The sequence below is a fragment of the Carcharhinus amblyrhynchos genome, chromosome 28, assembly GCF_965287045.1.
Source record: "Carcharhinus amblyrhynchos chromosome 28, sCarAmb.v2.hapA, whole genome shotgun sequence".
Classification (NCBI taxonomy): Eukaryota; Metazoa; Chordata; class Chondrichthyes; order Carcharhiniformes; family Carcharhinidae; genus Carcharhinus; species Carcharhinus amblyrhynchos.
Genome location: NC_137351.1, coordinates 2,770,491 through 2,788,768, shown reverse-complemented (window position 1 = coordinate 2,788,768; position 18,278 = coordinate 2,770,491). Strand labels below are relative to the sequence as shown.

The window sequence follows — 18,278 nt, the reverse complement described above, 5'->3', positions numbered from 1 at the left end:
GCAGCACTGTAATGAATTAGCTCCCTTTATTAAACTGACCTGATCCTGTGGGACCAAGTAACAGAATGTTGCTTTTCTCCAACTTAATGTCATCGTGAGTGGAGTCAAGCACCTCTCCTCCTCGCTTCTCTTGGGGAATTGACTGACTTGCCTGTTGCTGCATGGAAGCTCCGAGTGCATTGCCGTGAGGGCTGATTCCTGCAATCTGTAACAACTCTATAGGAAAGAAAAACAAGTGTTCACGTAAGAACAAGAGAATCTCGGTATTTTATAGATATTTTCAAAGATTTTATATAAATTGGGATGTGGTAACATACTTGTGAAATATATATTGCAATGTTAATCACTTGCTGATTTTTCTAATAAATTAGTAGTAACTGTATCAAATGTTAAAATTACACAACGCAAGTGATTTAATTATGATATTACCTAAATACTTCAGCTGCAATTAATAAGCTAAGTAAAATGAAGTGTGACAGATTATAAAGAGTACAGAGATCACTATCTGTTATATGTTATAACATTAGCACTTTCACATGAATTTGAATCTCAAATTTGTACAATTTTCAAAAAATATTATATTTTTCAAACAGCCTTACTTGGTGTTTAAAAAAAGTTTTCTAATGATTTGGCCAAAAACAGAAAGATGGAAAAGAACTTCCAAATTTGACGGAGGCAGGATGGGTGACCTATGTCAGTGACAGGGAAACAAAACGCTTTCCAATTGTATGCCCAGTCTCGGTATCAAGTACATCAAGGACAGGAATAACACAGGCACAATAACGCCCAGTCTGAATGAAATACATTCAGTGAAAAAAAACATGCTAGTTCACTGCTGTGAACTTCATTCAACTCTCGACAATAAATATGCTTCCAATCCTTGAGATTAAAAAAACTAAAAATGCTAGAACTCTGAAATAAAAGATTGCTGCAATTATAGTTAAAATCGACTTCAATCTCAATCTATAATCCCCATCTGCTTTTCGCATTTCCAGGATGACACCGAGGGAAGATTTTTTCTTGCCATAACTTGTGCATTTCCTTCTTTTAAAATTCCATCCTTTCCTCAGGCAAAAAGCTTGTGACCAGCTATACAACCATTTAGAAATGGGCCTCAGCTCTCTGACCCTAATGTGCTTACTGCACCAATATGGTAGTTGAGCTATACAGGCCAGGAAGGGACAAGATTACTTCATAGAACACAGAACATTACAGCGCAGAACAGGCCCTTCGGCCCACGATGTTGCGCCGACCAGTTAAAAAGCAATGACACTCTAACCTAAACCAAACCCTTTCCATCCATAAACCTATCCACGGATCTCTTAAACGCCCCCAAACTAGGCGCATTTACAACTGCAGCAGGCAGGGCATTCCAATCCCTCACCACCCTCTGGGTAAAGAAGCTACCCCTGACATCCGTCCTATAACTAACACCCCTTAATTTAAAGCTATGCCCCCTCGTGCTAGCTTTCTCCATCCAAGGAAAAAGGCTATCACTGTCCACCCTATCTAAACCTCTAATCATCTTATATGTTTCAATAAGGTCCCCTCGTAGCCACCTTCTTTCTAACGAAAACAACCTCAAATCCCTCAGTCTCTCCTCATAGGACCTCCCCTCCATACCAGGCAACATCCTGGTAAACCTCCTCTGCACCCTCTCCAAAGCCTCCACATCCTTCCTATAACGTGGGGACCAGAACTGCACACAATACTCCAAGTGCGGCCGCACCAGAGTTTTGTACAGTTGCAACATGACGCTGCGGCTCCTAAATTCAATCCCCCTACCAATAAACGCCAAGACACCGTATGCCTTCCTAACAACCCTATCTACTTGATTCCCAACTTTCAGGGATCTATGTACACATACAACTAGATCCCTCTGTTCATCCACATTATTCAGAGTCCTACCGTTAGCCCTATACTCTACACATCCGTTATTCCTGCCAAAGTGAATTACCTCACACTTTTCCGCATTAAACTCCATCCGCCACCTGTCGGCCCAGCTCTGCAACTTGTCCAAGTCTCCCTGTAAACTAAGACACCCTTCCTCACTATCTACCACACCTCCGACTTTCATGTTGTGTAGAGTTACCTCTAACTAGGTGGAACAATAATCAGTGACACAAATGTCCTCAGTAACAAAGGTTGGTTACAAAAGTTAGCTTTACTTGAATGCTCATCAGCTCACCGACACATTCATGAAAAGACTGGGGCTACTGCAAGGTAAAATTATTATATACTTTTGGATACTTAAAGATATAGGGTTTTAAATATATTTGTGCTAACTACCTATTTAGCAAACCTGTTCAAAATAAGACTCACTGGATTTTCTTCCCCCCCAAAAAAATCTCTTCATGCAGCATTAGATTATAATTTTCACTCTTGCTTTACCTATATGAAATATTTGGCTTAGATGCAAGTATTTTATTATCTGTACCCCTTTGCCTTCACAAAAACCAATCAACTTCTTATCAGTTATTTACATAGAGATTTTTATTTTTCTCCCTTACTTCTCATTGTAGAACCTCAGGCTGAAACCGCTGTTGGTGTACAGCAAGTCCCCAACTAACCAGACAGCTGTTTGTCGTACTCTGACCCTTAAATAATAATCTGACCAACCAACTCACCAGTGTCTGAACTCCGCTCTGGCGCAAATGCCTGCAACTCTCAGTGACACAGATAAAGCCACATTAAAACCACACATCTCAGGTTTTTTAAAGTTAATTGTTTAAATTGAGTAGAAGGTACTCTAAAGAAATTATAACTCCAATTTGAAAGTAATTTTTCTGTAGAATTTTCACTAGGCATTGGTTTGCAGGATATTATCTACCTATCCTCCACAGGGGAACAAGAAATGAACCCCCATGTCACATTTGATGCACAAAATCTGTGCACAAGACCTGAAACTCCTCCGCCCAGGAGCTTTTTCCATCTGGCTGCTTTGTGATATAAATTAACTTGGTGTGCTCCAGGTACCGTACATCCACAATAAATGGTGCAACTTTTATAATTTATTTCTCACAGAAAATTTTTCAGCACAAGCTGATGATTCACAGCAACGGCACAAATGAAATTTGCAGTCACGGAACAGAAATGTAATTCAAGTCTTAAGGACAGGAGAGATGGACAACCATCCTATAGCCATTGCCCTAACTTTGAATGGCTAATTTTAGACTATCATTTAATGATTCCACTACCGTGGCCAGTTGTTTATGTTAACAATGGGACAGTAAAATTTGTAACTGCTTATACTAAGTTTATAATCTAAATGCTGATTAAAAACAACTTGCATTTATATATTTAACTGAAAAAATATCCCAAACTGCTACATATAGATGGTGTGGAGTGGCAAAAATTTCAGATAAGATGACTAAAAGCATGTCTAAAAGATTGGCTTTGTGAAGTTCTTACGGATTAATTAGTTGCTACATCTTTACAAACAGTGCAATTACTATAGATGTTCATCAAATAAGCTGAGTAATTATCTGCAGAACAGTGATTAGATTGAGACTCACCATAAATAAACTTATTCATACAAAATGATATTTGTAATTTCTACTGGGAAGTGAATTAGTAACTAGGTCAATCAAGCAGCTGTGCGCGCATTTAAGGGCCGTAAGCCTTTAAATAGACCTAATCTCTTATTTCAAATGTACCCACAGGTACAAAATGTGTGGATTCAAAATTAGATTAATTAACAAAACATTAAAAACAGCATAAGAAAGCAAATGGAACAAGATGAATGGTGTAAGAAAAACAAGAGTTTCAGAGTGGAACAGTTACGCTCAAGTGGCATGGCCTCACATTCATCCTGTTACTATACGACCACTTGAAGATACAAGTGTCATTACTGCTCTCAAAATGTGTACATCATATGCACCATAGAATCATAGAGTCATAGAGGTTTGCAGCATGGAAACAGGCCGTTGTCCATGCCACCCTTTTTTTTTTAAAAACACCAAAACTAACCCCAATTGCCCGCATTTGGCCCATATCCCTCTGTACCTTTGACATATTGTCAAATTGTCATATTGGAACTAATTTACTAAATATAATAAGAAAATATCTTAAATGAGATGTGATAAAATCATTTAAAATAAAATAAGCGATTGATTATTTTGGTATATAATAAATGTACTATTTATATAAATATAATCAAAATAAGTAACACATAAGGCCATACACAGTTATACCTTTCAGATGAACCAAACTGACTCATCTGATCCTAGCAGTTACTGACAGAAGGTGCGCTTGAGATTTCCCAGAGGCTGCACGCACCAAAATCCTTCATTCAGCAAACAGTCAACTTTACAACCTGGCCTTCTCTGCCTAAAGGGAGGAACTCAGGGTGGTGATGCTGTCTAAGAGAAACCTTGACAGATACAGGCAGTGGAGAGATGCTATGCTGGTATGATGTGCAGACTTTTTTAAAAATTGGAACACTGCAGCTGCCTTTGGACTGGGAGCATAAAACGTGGAGGTTAGGTTGAAGGGTCAGCAATTCCATGGTGCTATTGGTGTCATGGCTTTGTAAAGGAGATTATAGCTGCTACTTCATTTTGATATTGAAAAAAATTGGTCAATGCTAGGGCCAAGTAGATATCACCTTTAGCTGAATAATTAGTTAGATAATTACACAGGTGGTTGAATGATATCAGGGTCCATCTGACTCAAAAATTAACTTTCAATGAAAACCCAGAGTCAAACTCATACTGACTCGCTGGTGGCAGGAGCCCGCACTGCTCCATTTTGACACTAACAAGTCCCGTATAGTGCCAAACTTGGCTTACAATGCGCTTATTGTACAAATAAACATGATTCTTCTTCCCCATCTGCTGCATTATAAATAGACTCACTGTGGCCATAACAACTACAAGGAAGAGTGCAGCCAAGTTCTATTGTTTCATTCCTTGCCATTCATTACAAATAGGAAAATTAACTTAATTTAGATGACTGAATTCTGATGGCGGAGCAGACAACAGAGTGAAAATTCTCTCATAAGCAGTTGCACCATCATGTTTGTAGATGATCAAGAATTGGGAGAATATGCAATGTTAAGAGGTAACATACAGAGGGTCTTATCAACTAATGTAGAAATGTTAGCCAATATATAGGTACAGAAAGCAGCAAGAGAACTGTAAATTGAAGGGTCCATTAATGAATGGAAGTCATTAAAGAAACTTAGATGCAATAATCAGCCAAACAAAGAATCACATGATGGTGGTCACAAAGAAAACTATGTTCAAATACATGAGCAGATTCAAAGAATATGATGTTGTCTGAGAAATTAATAAAGCCTCAGAATATTTATTTGAAATCAAATCATAATGTAACAGATGCACCAACTTTTTCAGCATAAAACCTTAGCCAGGGATTTCTCCCTACTTAACTGATAACAATAAAGAGGTCATTCCGAATTGTCTCGAATGGAAACATAAGGACAGACCATGTGTTGCCAAGGCCAATGAAATAACGTTTATAGGCTGAGAATACAGAGTTGCCACTTGAGTGGCTTCTTAGATTGGGCTGTATCTCTGTTAAAGATGCACGTTCACTGCTTACAATGAAACCACATAGGACATTCCTGGAACTGTTATCAGCAGACATTGTTAACTTCTGAACCAGCAAAGAGGAGAACAACAGAGGATTATAGGAGAAAGGGAAAGAGTTGGACCAGATCCTAAAGCAGGACCTGAATGACAGGGTGAACTGGAAGGTCTAAATGACCTTTACTCATTCTGACATTTTCTTAAAATCTGTCAAGTTTCAAAAGATACAGCAGTTATTTTAATGGAGTAAACACAATACAATATTAGCTTTTGCATCATGCGGGTGCAGAAACACACATATACAGACAAAACACACAAATGCAGCACTGCAGATTTGTAGAGTCACAGGCCTTTTATGAAAAAAAATGGCTTTACAGATGAAGAAATAAACATTACTGCCACTTTCACCAGATGTAACAAAGCAAAAAATGAAACGTGCCATTTTCCCATCTTTCAGAAGTTACATTCTGTAAAGGCTAGTATACAGATTATAACACCATCAGGGTTTTTATAATGTACGTGTGCTGATTCAAATTAACCTGATTTTCAAGTTTTATTGGCTATTATAAAGACTGCGGTTGGGATTTTCAAAATGCAACAAACTTTGAGACAACTACCATAGTTCACTAGCACAGTACATCTCAGATATTGTGAAACAAGCATGAGGAAGTCTTTCTCAAATCAGGCTTTCAATTAATATCACATTGTGAAAAATAAAGTTGTAAATTATAAATTAAACCTATTTTGTTCTAACAGAAAGAGGTGGCAAATTGAAAAAGAAAAATAGAAATCAGACAACTTTAAGAGACTTATAAAATATAATAAATTTGCAGAAATTAGATGAATTTCAGCAAGTCCCCTCTTCCTAAAATTTGTTTTCATTCCAGTTTAAAATGTTGTTCAACACGTTCTGTATTTTTGTATAATTTTCTATTTAATGAACACACAAGTCTTCTCAAAAACACCACTGCACTTTATATTTATTGTACTTTTGAATGTATTTCAGAAGAGGCCTCAACCAAATTACAAATTTGTATGATCACCTGTGTCCATTTTTAGACCACCAAGGACTATCCGAGTGGTTGGCTACACAATCCAGTTAACAATTGAACTGTTTGCAGTTTCAAACAAAAATAAATAAATAAAGAGAAACCAAAAAAAGGGCACAGGTGAGAAGATGGAGTCAACTTACTTGTAAATCTGTACTCATCCTCTCGTCTTCGGATTTCTAACTCTAGAGAAAGGTTAGAAATATTATCAAAGAACGAACTAACTAGATGCAGCATAGATGAACTTTCAATCCGCACATTTAATAAATTTGTATTTTACTTCTTCACACTGATCCACAAATCTTTTCTGATCAACAGAACAAATACTGATTGGAGTACTGCAAGTGTACACTAAACCCTTAAGTGGTAAAGGATCTTCCATTTAACCACTCCACATCCTACAAAAAAGTTAAAACATTACATACAGTTGAGAACTACATAAAATGGACATTTTGAGGAGGGGGAGTTAGAATAATGCCTTCTATTGCAACAAGAGTGCAGACAGAAATTGCCTCAATAGATTAACTATTTTAAAATGCACGCTCTCTATAATAATTAGTGTACCACAGCAAATCATCAGTTAACATTCTACTTCACATAAAAGGCAATTCTTCTGGGGACTGAAACTAAATGGTTTGTTTCCTCTAACTAAGCGTTACAACAGATTATGTCACTGTAATTATCCACAACAAAATCAAGAATTTAAAAAAAAATTACATTAGTTGTATTTTTGTATTGAGGTTCACAGCAATTAAATTTTTGTTGGGAGTAAAATAACAACTTTATGGCTGAAAGTTCAGTAACTTCTGCTTCAACCACTGCTTTACTCCACTCAAGCCACTTACACTAATATGCCAATTTTGGAAGAGCAATTTCAAGTACATTTTGACGCATGAAAATAAAAGCGGATTTTTTTTTTACAAGAAATTATTTTTTGATGTTTGTTTTTACTTGATACTAAACTGGTGGATTGGAGCTACAAAAATGGAGATAAAATCTGAACATTGGCAAGTGCTTAGCAGATGAAATAGAATACTGACAAGGTCTTACACACTGGAAAAGAGGATATTGCAAGCAAGCAGTGCATGGCACAGCTAAAACTGAAACAAAGTTAATAAGCCAAAGCACAAGGCAGAGACAATAAATACAGCATGCAGAATGTTGATGTATACTGCTAATTCAGTTGATTACAAGTCAGGAAATTACTTGGTAAACTTGTACATTTGCCCAGAAAACATGGCCATTGAAAGTTCCAAAATGGCAGGCAGGAAACAGGTTGCACTGCATATTTGTCAAGGACAAAAACAGGCAGCAGGCGATACGCCTGTCACTTGTACATCCCTCACCCACCCAAGAATGGTTGGCTGTTGTAGGCTGCATAGGGAAATCAATCTGGAGATTAGTAACCTCTCTAGATCTGGGTGAAACAAGTGTGCTCTTCCCAACCCTATATTAAAAGGACTTGATCGCTGTTCCTGACTTAGTCTCCCACACAAGCTTTCCCCATGCTGTCCAATGCCAAAACAACATCTGATACTTCATACACATTAGTTGGAACCTGTAGCAAGGGCCACTGCACCGACATTATATTTTACAAAATAAACACTAGTGGTTGTTTTATTAGAGCACTAATGGACAGTCTTCATTGCAATGCATAATCCAAGAATGCTGGTTTAGTAAAGGGTGGTTTACCACATTTCATTTTCTTCAAACAAGTTCCAGTTCACCAAGAATCCAACAGACTGAAACTTTGCTACGAGCAATCTGTGTATGTGGCTTGACCTGAAACTAATACCGTATGCTGAGGTAGTGATAGCAATGCATGTTGCTGATACAAATATGGCAGTCTTAAGCTTGAACAACACACGTGGTCTTGCTTCAATTGCAATTCTCAAGACAGTCTCATCACATCTCCACTGAATATCAGATACAATGACAACGGTTTACTATGTGGAACAAATATTACAGAAATTAAGCTTCAACTACTTAACTCTCCAAATATATTTATGTCCCAAAATACTATGTTGATGTACGCTATTTCAAATCGTAAAGCTAATTGTCATTATTATTTGGCAACAGTCCAGCTATAAATATATTTCACTGCTAAAATAGGTTGACAGTATTTTTAAAAGCTATGCTTACAAGAATGGTAAATGCATTATGTAATATGCCTGACAGGAATAGAAACTGCAGTAAGAAGTCTGACAAAACCTGGTGTTGTCAGACTTCTTACCGTGTTTACCCCAGGCCAACGATGGCTTCTCCACATCAGGAATAGAAACTGCCATTTAAAGCTTTGACGTATAGTCGATTACCATGAAAACACAAACACTACAATGGAATGTATTACAGTCCATTAACAAGAGGGTAATTTGATGAGATGATTCATAAAATACTCAACACAAACAGATCTGTTAAGGCAATTATACCTATTAGAAGTATTATAGAACAGATTTTACCATCCGTACAGTTCCATAGGAAGCAGATTTGACATTTTTCCAGCTGTTGGTTTTCATGGAAGCCAAATCACTGGAGAGCTCAATTTTGACAGTCTTTTTATCTCACACAATAGCATTTGATTTCTTAGCATATGGAATTATTTAGTTTGAGGAAACCTCTGCCACAAATACGAGTCCATGAATTCTTAGATAAGTAATCAGACAGCTGCTTGAAAATTAATCATCCAGGGAAGGAAACTAGAAAGTGTGATTTAGCTCGTGGAAAAAAAAAACACCTTCCAAGGGGCTTCATAGGAGCATTACAGAGTAAAGTATGACACCGAGCCATATGAGGAGCTATTAGCTCAGAAAACCAAAGAGGAGGGAAGTAGGATGAACAGGCAAAGAGATGAATGGAAGCCCTCTCTGTCCCATTCGCAAGCTTATCGCCCAGGCGACTCAAGGTACGGTCACAATGATGGTGTGATTAAAATCGGGGAGGCTCAAGAATCCAGAATCAGATGAGTGCAGATATCTCAGAGGATATAGGGCTGCAGGAGATTCCAGATCTGGAGGGGTGAAGCTGTGGAAGGATTTGAAAATAAGGATGAGAATTTTAAAATCAAGATGTTCTTTGAAGGGGAGCCAACAGAGACCAGAAGGCACAGGGATGATAGAGGACTGGGGCTAATTGTGAATTAAGAAACGTGCAGACTTTTCATTAGCTCAAATTTATAAAGGGCAGAATATGGGAGACTAGTACAATGGAATCAGTCTTGAGATAATGAAGGCATGAATCAAGATTTCAACAGTGAGCTGAGACAGGTGCAAAGTTACTCAATATTACAAGATGGCTGGTCTTAGTGCTGGCACATATGAGGTTGGAGCTCATCTCAAAAATACAGTATGACATCAAGTTTATGAACAAGTCTCTTAATCTCATTGTTTTAAGAAAGGAATGGAGTCAGTTGCAAGTGTACAGAGTTTGGACTGGGAACAGAAAACAAGCGTTCCAGTCTAAATTAATATTTAATTGAAGGAAATTTGTGCTCATCCAGTATAGAATACTGGATAAGCAGGCTGATCATTTAGTGACAGTGAGGCAGCCGAGAAAGCTCCTGTGGCGCAGTGTGGCACCCATACCTCCAGGCCAGTAGCTCTGGGTTCAAGTTTCACCTCAGGACTTATTGGTCATGGAAGATGCATTCATAATGTAGCCAAACAGGCTGATTATTGACCTGTAAGTCCTTCCTAATGGCAGGCGAGAGCTGGAGAGTTGTAACAGCAAGCCATTGCAGTACTTTGTAAAGCAGAATCATGGATCAATCCAAAGGATGTCCAGGGTCACTTGTGCTCTCTTAAATGCATGGTACCCAAAGGAGGAGGAGGAAGCAGTCCAGAGAGGTGGCAGCATGGCAGTGCTGGGTGTCATTAGCTACACGTGAAAGCCAAAGCTGTATTCTCGGTTGATGTCACTGAGAAATAAAATGGGTCCAAGGATCAATCATTGGCAGACATCAGAGGAATGGTGCAAAAGCAGGTGAAGAAGCCATTGCATGTTATTTGAGAGAGCCAAGAATGAAGCCAGGTAACAGCAATCCCACCCAGCTATAGCAAGATATTTTCAAAATACAAGAATAGATTGTTTTTCCGTTGTTTGGAAAATTGGGAACAGTCTACATAACAAATATTTTATCACTAGATTCAGCAGTTAGTAATTGTTTTCAGTACCCCACCAACCCCATTATCTCTAAACTGAGGAGTTTGTATTCACCGAGAATATCCAATGTGCAATGGCAGGGCCCAAGTTTTCAACATAATGGAAATAATGAGAAAAAAAACTTGTGCCCTATTTAGACTGATAAAAACAGCACAGTACAGGAAATTCTACAGAGCGAGATCGTGCAAAAAGGACCAGTGGACATTCAGCAACTACTCAAATATTTTGTATCCTGATCAGCAAATCTCAAGCAGGACCGAGCAAGAAATTCTTCTATTGGTACACAGAGCACACATTTTGCCATTACAGACAGGTCTCATCAGGCTGACTCCATCAGGCTAAAGTTTATCTTTAAATTCTGAAGTTTTAAATTTCTCATATAAGTGCATCATACTTCAATATTGGCAGCTGGGTGAAGGAAAAGTCGTGTCTCTAAAGTAAGTGGCACTATACTCCACCATGCCAGAACCTCTCATGTTCTTTCCCCCTACTGGGCACAGTTATTACTCTGTGCCAAATCCTCGCTTCTGGGCTTGGTTAGATTCCTGCTGCACTCAGTGCCTCACTCTCAAGACCAAAAATATGACTGCATTACATATTCTTCTGTCCTGCTGGCAGCCCACAAGAAACCTTTGACTTGCCAGCTTTTGATATTGGCTGGATTATTTCCCACCTCCACCCCACAGGCACTTTCAATTGCCAAAAAAACCCACTACAATCCAGGAGTACAAGGGGTTCTATTGTTTGAATGTATTACCCATTTTGTTAGGACTATAGGTACAATAACTAAACCAATTGCAAAACTTTACTTTCAAAGAACGTCACCTTACAACAGGAGAATTATGATCTCTAGTTGATACTTAGTTCTTTTTAATGGCTCAAATCTATAACCATGCTTAAGTATCAAAATCAGAGAGTCCAAAAACATACCACAATCACATACACACATCAAATCTAACTGTACTAAGTGATACACCTTTAACCTGACAGATGTAGGAACCTGCAGATGTGCTAATCCATCTAAACTTTATTCACACTGAAGTCATAAGGCAAACCATTGTTCAGCTTTGCAGAGGATTATATTTCAGATTCCTTGAATCTCAGTGTGGTTCAAATGCTAATGGAACCATTTAAAATACTGTTGCCAACTTTCAACAGCCAAATTTAAACGAGGTTAACTGCCAAAATAATTTTTAAACACATTAACCAATTTCATTGCAACAATGCAAGATGCTCTGACGACGTTAAAGTTTATTTATTAGTCACAAGTAAGGCTTACATTAACACCGCAATGAAGTTACAGTGAAATTCCCCTAGTCTTCACACTCCACTGCCTGTTCGGGTCAACGCACCTAACCAGCACATCTTTCAGATTACGGGAGGAAACCGGAGCACCCAGAGGAAAACCACGCAGACGTGGGGAGAACGTGTAAACTCCACGCCGACAGCGATCCAAGTCGGGAATTGAACCCGGGTCCCTGGCGCTGTGAGGCAGCAGTGCTAACCAGTGTGCCACCGTGCTGCCCGTAAATGCCGCCTAAAAAGTTGTAAAATTCAAGAATACCAAAAGCTCTGCTTTAGTGCCTTCTTTAAGCTCTTCACATTATTTGAGAACTACTTACTCTCCCCTCTCCTACCAAATTAGTATACTTGGCTTTTGCTGTGCACGTGATTACTTTGCTGAGTGATGCGTACAAAGCAACTTTCTGTTGTTCTAGGCTTATATGTCTGCAAAACCAAGATTACACAGACAAAATTAACTGGTGGTTTTAACCTTGATGGTTCATTGACATCCTTTTAGTGAAAGATTGCACACATTCTTGCCCAAGAGAAGCAAATACATACATAAAATACAAACAAGAAGTTGGCAACAACACCTCAAATTCTTTGAAATTCGAATATCAGATTACCTATATTTGGTACTGTGTTCCTCACGTTTTTTTTCTCACCTTAACTATATGTCAGAGGACAGATCTATTGTTCAACTAAAATAAAACCACAAGAACAGTGTTCCTGCCAGAAATTTGCTCTCTGTAGATGTGCAAGAGCCACGTACATGGCTTTCGTACGTTTTCACATTGGCTCAACAAAATGCTGGTTTAGAACAATTAATTCTAGGAGAGGCACACTTTACAGTAGATCAAACTTGTCAGTGTGGAATACTTTTTCAAGTTTACTGAAACTTTATAAATTGCTATGTGTCTTACAGAGTTGAGGAGGAACTTCTTCACTCAAAGGGTGGTGAATCTCTGGAATTCTCTGCCCGTTGAAGTGGTGGAGGCTACCTCGCTAAATATATTTAAGACATGGGTAGATAGGTTTTTGGCAGACAAGGGAATTAAGGATTATGGGAAAAAAGCGGGAAAGTGGAACTGAGCCACTTCACATCAGCCATGATCTTACTGAATGGCGGGGCAGGCTCAAAGGGCTAGATGGCCTACTCCTGCTCCTATTTCTTATGTTCTTATGTCTTTTTGTATTTTGAACATGGATCTTACCAAAGAGTGAATACTCTAAACTCTTCCTTGTTTATTCTTCACAAATATCAGGATTTTTTTTCTTTTATTAATTTACAAGATATGGCCAAGCCAGCATTTATTGTCCATCCCCAGTTGCCCTGGAAAAGGTGGCAGCGAGCTACATTCCCAAGATGAAAGTACACCCACAGTGCTGTTAAGGAGGGGTTTGAGCCAGCGACATGAAGGAACAGTAATATCTTTTCAAGTCATGATAGTGAATGAATTGGGAGGGAACCTTCAGGTAATTGTGTTTCCAGGATCTGCTGCTCTCGTGAATCTCTGGAATTCTCTGCCCGTTGAAGTGGTGGAGGCTACCTCGCTGAATATATTTAAGTCACAGGTAGATAGATTTCTGATAGACAAGGAAATTAAGGGTTATGGGGAGAAAGCAGAACTGATCCACTTCAGATCAGCCATGATCTTGTTGAATGGCGGGGCAGGCTCGAAGGGCTAGATGGCCTACTCCTGCTCCTATTTCTTATGTTCTTATGATAGCGGTTGTGGGTTGGAATGCAGTCTCAGGAGCCTTGGTGAGTTCAGCAGATGGTGAACACTGGTGCAAAGGTTTGTTGATGGTAATGGAATTGAATGTTTGTAGAAGGGTACCAAATGGATTGCTTTGTCCTTGATGATGTCGAGCATCTTGACTGTTGTTGGAGCTGCACTCATCCAGGCAAGTGGAGAATATTCCATCGCATCTTGACCTGTGCTTGTAGGTAGTGGACAGGCTTTGGGGAGTTACTTACCACAGGTTTCCCAGCCACTAGTCCAGTTCAGATTCTGGTCAATTGATGATGATAGTGGGGGATTCAATGATGAAATGCCATTGAATGTCAAGGGATGAAGGTTAGGTCCTCTCTTGTTGGAGAGGGTCATTACCTGGCACTTGTGTTGGTGAATGTTACTTGCTGCTTGTCAGCCCAAGCCTGGATTTTATCCAGGTCTTGCTGCATTTGGAAGTGGACTGAGTCATTGCACATAGTAAACACTGTAGTCATCAAACATCCCCATTTCTGACCTTATGATGGAAGGAAGGTATTGATGAAGCAGCTGAAGATGGTTGGGCCAAGGACACTTCCCTGAGGAACTCCTGCATTGTTGTCCTATAGGTGAGTTGATTGACCTCCAATCACACAGTCTTTTGTGCCAGATATGACTCTAACCAGAGGAGGGTTCCCCCTCAATTCCCATCGACTCCAGTTTTGCTAGGTCTCCTTGATGCTACACTCAAAGGCTGCTTTGATATCAAAGGCAGCCACCCTCACCTCACTTCTGGAGATCAACTCTTTTGTCCATGTTTGAACCAAAGCTGTAATGAGCTGAGTGATCCTGGTGGACCAAACTGAGCTGCTGTGAGCAGGTTATTGCTGAGTAAGTGCTGCTTGTTAGCAGTGTTGATGACTCCTTCCATCACTTTAGTGATGATCATGAGTAGACTGATGGGACAGTAAGTGGCAAGGTTGGATTTGTCCTGTTTTGTGTATACAGGATATATCTGTGCAATTTTGCACAGTGTGGAGATGCCAGCATTGGACTGGGGTAAAACAGAAAGAAATCCCACAACACCAGATAAAGAACTCCCAGCCACCTGATGAAGGGGCAGCCTGTTCTGAAAACTTGGGGCATTTGCTACAAATAAACTTGCTGGACTTTAAGCTGGTGTTGTTGGATTTCCTTCTGTTTCAATTTTGCACATTGCCAGGTAGGTGCCTGTTTTGTAGCTGTTCTGGAACAGCTTGGCTAGGGCACGTGACTAATTCTGGAGCACAAGTCTTTAGTGCTGGAATATTGTCAGAACCCATAGCCTCTGCAATACCAAGTGCTTTCAGCCATTTCTTGAACTCATATGGAATGAATCAAACTGGGAGCTGTGGCGCTGGGGACCTCCAGAGGAGGCTGAGGTAGATCATCCACTTGGCACTTCTGACTGAACACTGTTGCGAGTACTTCAGCCTTATCTTTTACACTGATGTTCTTGGCTCCTGCATCATTGAGAATGGGGATATTTGTGGAGCCTCCCCCTACAGCAGGTTGTTCAACTATCCAACACCATTCACGGCTGATGCATTAGAACTGCAGAGCTTACATGTGATCTGTTGGTGGTTCAACAGCGGTAATGGATAAAACATGAACCATAATTTATCCTAGGAACTGAAGTTTAAATTAGGTTACATTGCAAACATAGAGCCCGACAGTGGAGCACAGTGCTTAGCACTGCTGCTTCACAGCTCCAGGGACCTGGGTTCGATTCCTGGCTTGGGTCACTGTCTGTGTGGAGTTTGCACATTCTCCTCGTGTCTGCGTGGGTTTCCTCTGGGTGCTCCGGTTTCCTTCCACAGTCCAAAGATGTGCGGGTTAGGTTGACTGGCCATGCTAAAATTGCCCCTTAGTGCGGACAGATGAATAAGTTAGAGGGATTAGCAGGTGGATATGGGGGTAGGGCCTGGGTGGGATTGTGGTCAGTGCAGACTCGATGGGCCCAATGGCCTCTTTCTGCACTGTAGGATTCGATGACCCTATGAATAGTGATGACTGACCACGTTATGGATAGCACTGTTGATACTTACCCATGAAGCAGTCATGGATCAAAGTAATAAGGATCTTACATTCATTGGAAATTGCTGACCCAGTGGTCAGCACATAACATGACCCACGCTCCATAAATGATTTAATAACGCAACAAACAAACATCTTCAACTCAAGTTGCATGAATAAACTTAAGTGGGGAATTGCCTAGAGCGACAGATAGTTTGCAGTCAGACACGCTTACAAGAACAGAAAAGAACTATCATTGCCCTGCAGCTGCTGCACTTCTATAACATACCAAAGAACCATGACATGGCTACCTTGAGATTTAGTTAGCAAGAGATCTTGCAAGGATACAGTCCCCAAGATGTTTGACAATGGGCCTAACCCAATATATACATATGGGATAAATATATCAATCTAATGGAGATGTGTGTTCATTCACACCGTAATTTCAGTTCAGTTTGAATAAGTTAGTCATATTTTATTTGTCGAATGCATATGACGATGATTCAACTCTTTCAATGCCACATACAGATTCACTGAAATATGCATAATTGATTGCAGGGTCACTGAATACATATACATATGCAAGTGACTTAAGATTATTTTTCTATTTAGGATCATCTTTTGCTGTATAGCATTTGTTATCAGTAGGGTCAGAAAACCTATTCCTTGAAACTATTGGCTGTGTTTAATCTACTAGCCCATAATCTTTGGTAAGTATGTTGCTTGCAGTCAATTTCTTGAGCTATTGGTCAGTGAAACAGTAAATGCATTGCTGCACTACACTGATTCCATGTCTTTTGAATGGAAAGAATATTCATTCTTCTAAAACAACAGCTTTATAGAAAGGAAATTAACCAACATGATTGATAGTTCTTCATCGACCATTTCCAATAATTTTGCGAAAAAAATCTTAAAATTAAGAATGTGTCCATAAAAATGGCAAAATACTAACCCCGAGGTGTCAGAGAGGCCTGCTTTTCCACTTCTGTTTGCTGTCTCAGACTGGTTGGAATATTGTTGTAAATGCGCTTGTAGTGGTTATAAACAGCAACTGAAAGCACCTTTTTGGCATAGCACTGGCCAACTACATATTTGTCGAGATAACTGTATATCTGAAACAAAATAAAAATCAAACTATGTCAAGAATAGTTCAATGAGACTTTTGACCAATAGTACATAATGAGATATGAGTATACAAGGCATTAAATAAGTTGAAAAAAGTGAATTGAATAGAAGTGAGCCACATAAGGATGGGTGTGATAAGAAGTCAAATAATTTAGTTCAAAACTAAAAGGATAAATGAATTGGTAATATTCTATGGCATATACATGCACAAGCTGAATATTATGGTGTAACAACAATACCAAAAAGTAATCAGGAAAATGTTCAAATCTATTACGAACACATTTCAGCTCACCCATGCCTGCCGCAGGATGATTTTACCATCTAGCATGGTGGGATTCAGGCCAAGGACCCCATAGTATTGCTCTAGATTTGTGGTTTACCAGTTTAGTGACCTAGACCACTAAGCCACAGGAGTAGGCCAGGATGTGATAAATGGACATTAGACAATCATGATCTGATTCAGCACAGCATGGATTACTAATGACAATGGAGTTTTTTGACAATGTTACTAATAAAATTGACAATGAAGAGTCAGTGAATGTAGTATATTTGGATTTTCAAAAGGCTTTTGATAGTCATAGATCATAGAATCCGTACAGTACAGAATAGGCCATTTGGCCCATCCAGTCTGCACTGATTCTCTAAGTATCTTGTCCAGGTTCTCTCCCCCACCCTGTCCCTGTAACTTCACACATCTACAATCCAAAAAAACCTCACATTTACACTGGCTAAACCATCTAAAATACACATCTTGGGACACTAAGGGACAATTCAGCATGGCCAATCTACTTAACTTGCACTGTGAGAGGAAACTAGAGCATCTGCAGAAAACCCACGCAAACACAGGAGAATGTACAAATTCCAAATAGACAGTCACTATAGGCTGGAATTGAACTCAGGTATCTCACAGGCAGTTGATTAACAAAATAAAAGCACATGGGATAGGAGATAATATACTGGTATTGATTCAGGATTGGTTAACAGGTAGAAAGCAGAGTAGGAATAAATGGGTCAATTTCACTTGGTAGGTTATGGCTAGTGTTGTACCACAAGGATCAGTGCCTGGGCCCCAACTGTTCACAATATATATCTCTCAGTGATTTGGATGCGAGAACCAAATGCAACATCAAGTTTGAAAATGATACAAAGTCAGGCAGGAATGTGTGTTGAGGAAGATGCAAGCTGAATGGACTGCTCTTGTTCCTATGTATAATGGTACAGTTATATCAAAGGAATCATACTTAATCCAGTGATTTTTCTAATATATCATCTCAAATTATGTAACCAATGTCATCACTTTTCGCTATAATTATATAGTCAAAAAGTCTAAATTCCAGACTTAA

At 39.3% G+C, this 18,278-nt stretch overlaps 1 protein-coding gene across 2 annotated transcripts in view; it reads right to left on the bottom strand.

The window, feature by feature from the left end:
* The window catches only part of clpxa (caseinolytic mitochondrial matrix peptidase chaperone subunit Xa), a 50,987-nt gene that overhangs the window by 20,464 nt on the left and 12,245 nt on the right, over positions 1-18,278 (bottom strand). The window contains exons 5-7 of one of the 2 annotated variants that reach the window (XM_080214446.1): positions 16,763-16,922; positions 6,742-6,783; positions 40-216 (exon numbers count right to left, since the gene is read on the bottom strand). In XM_080214446.1, coding sequence (XP_080070572.1) covers positions 40-216; positions 6,742-6,783; positions 16,763-16,922 — 379 coding nt within the window. The remainder of the gene's footprint in view (positions 1-39; positions 217-6,741; positions 6,784-16,762; positions 16,923-18,278) is intronic. The other variant, XM_080214447.1, reaches the window with a different exon arrangement.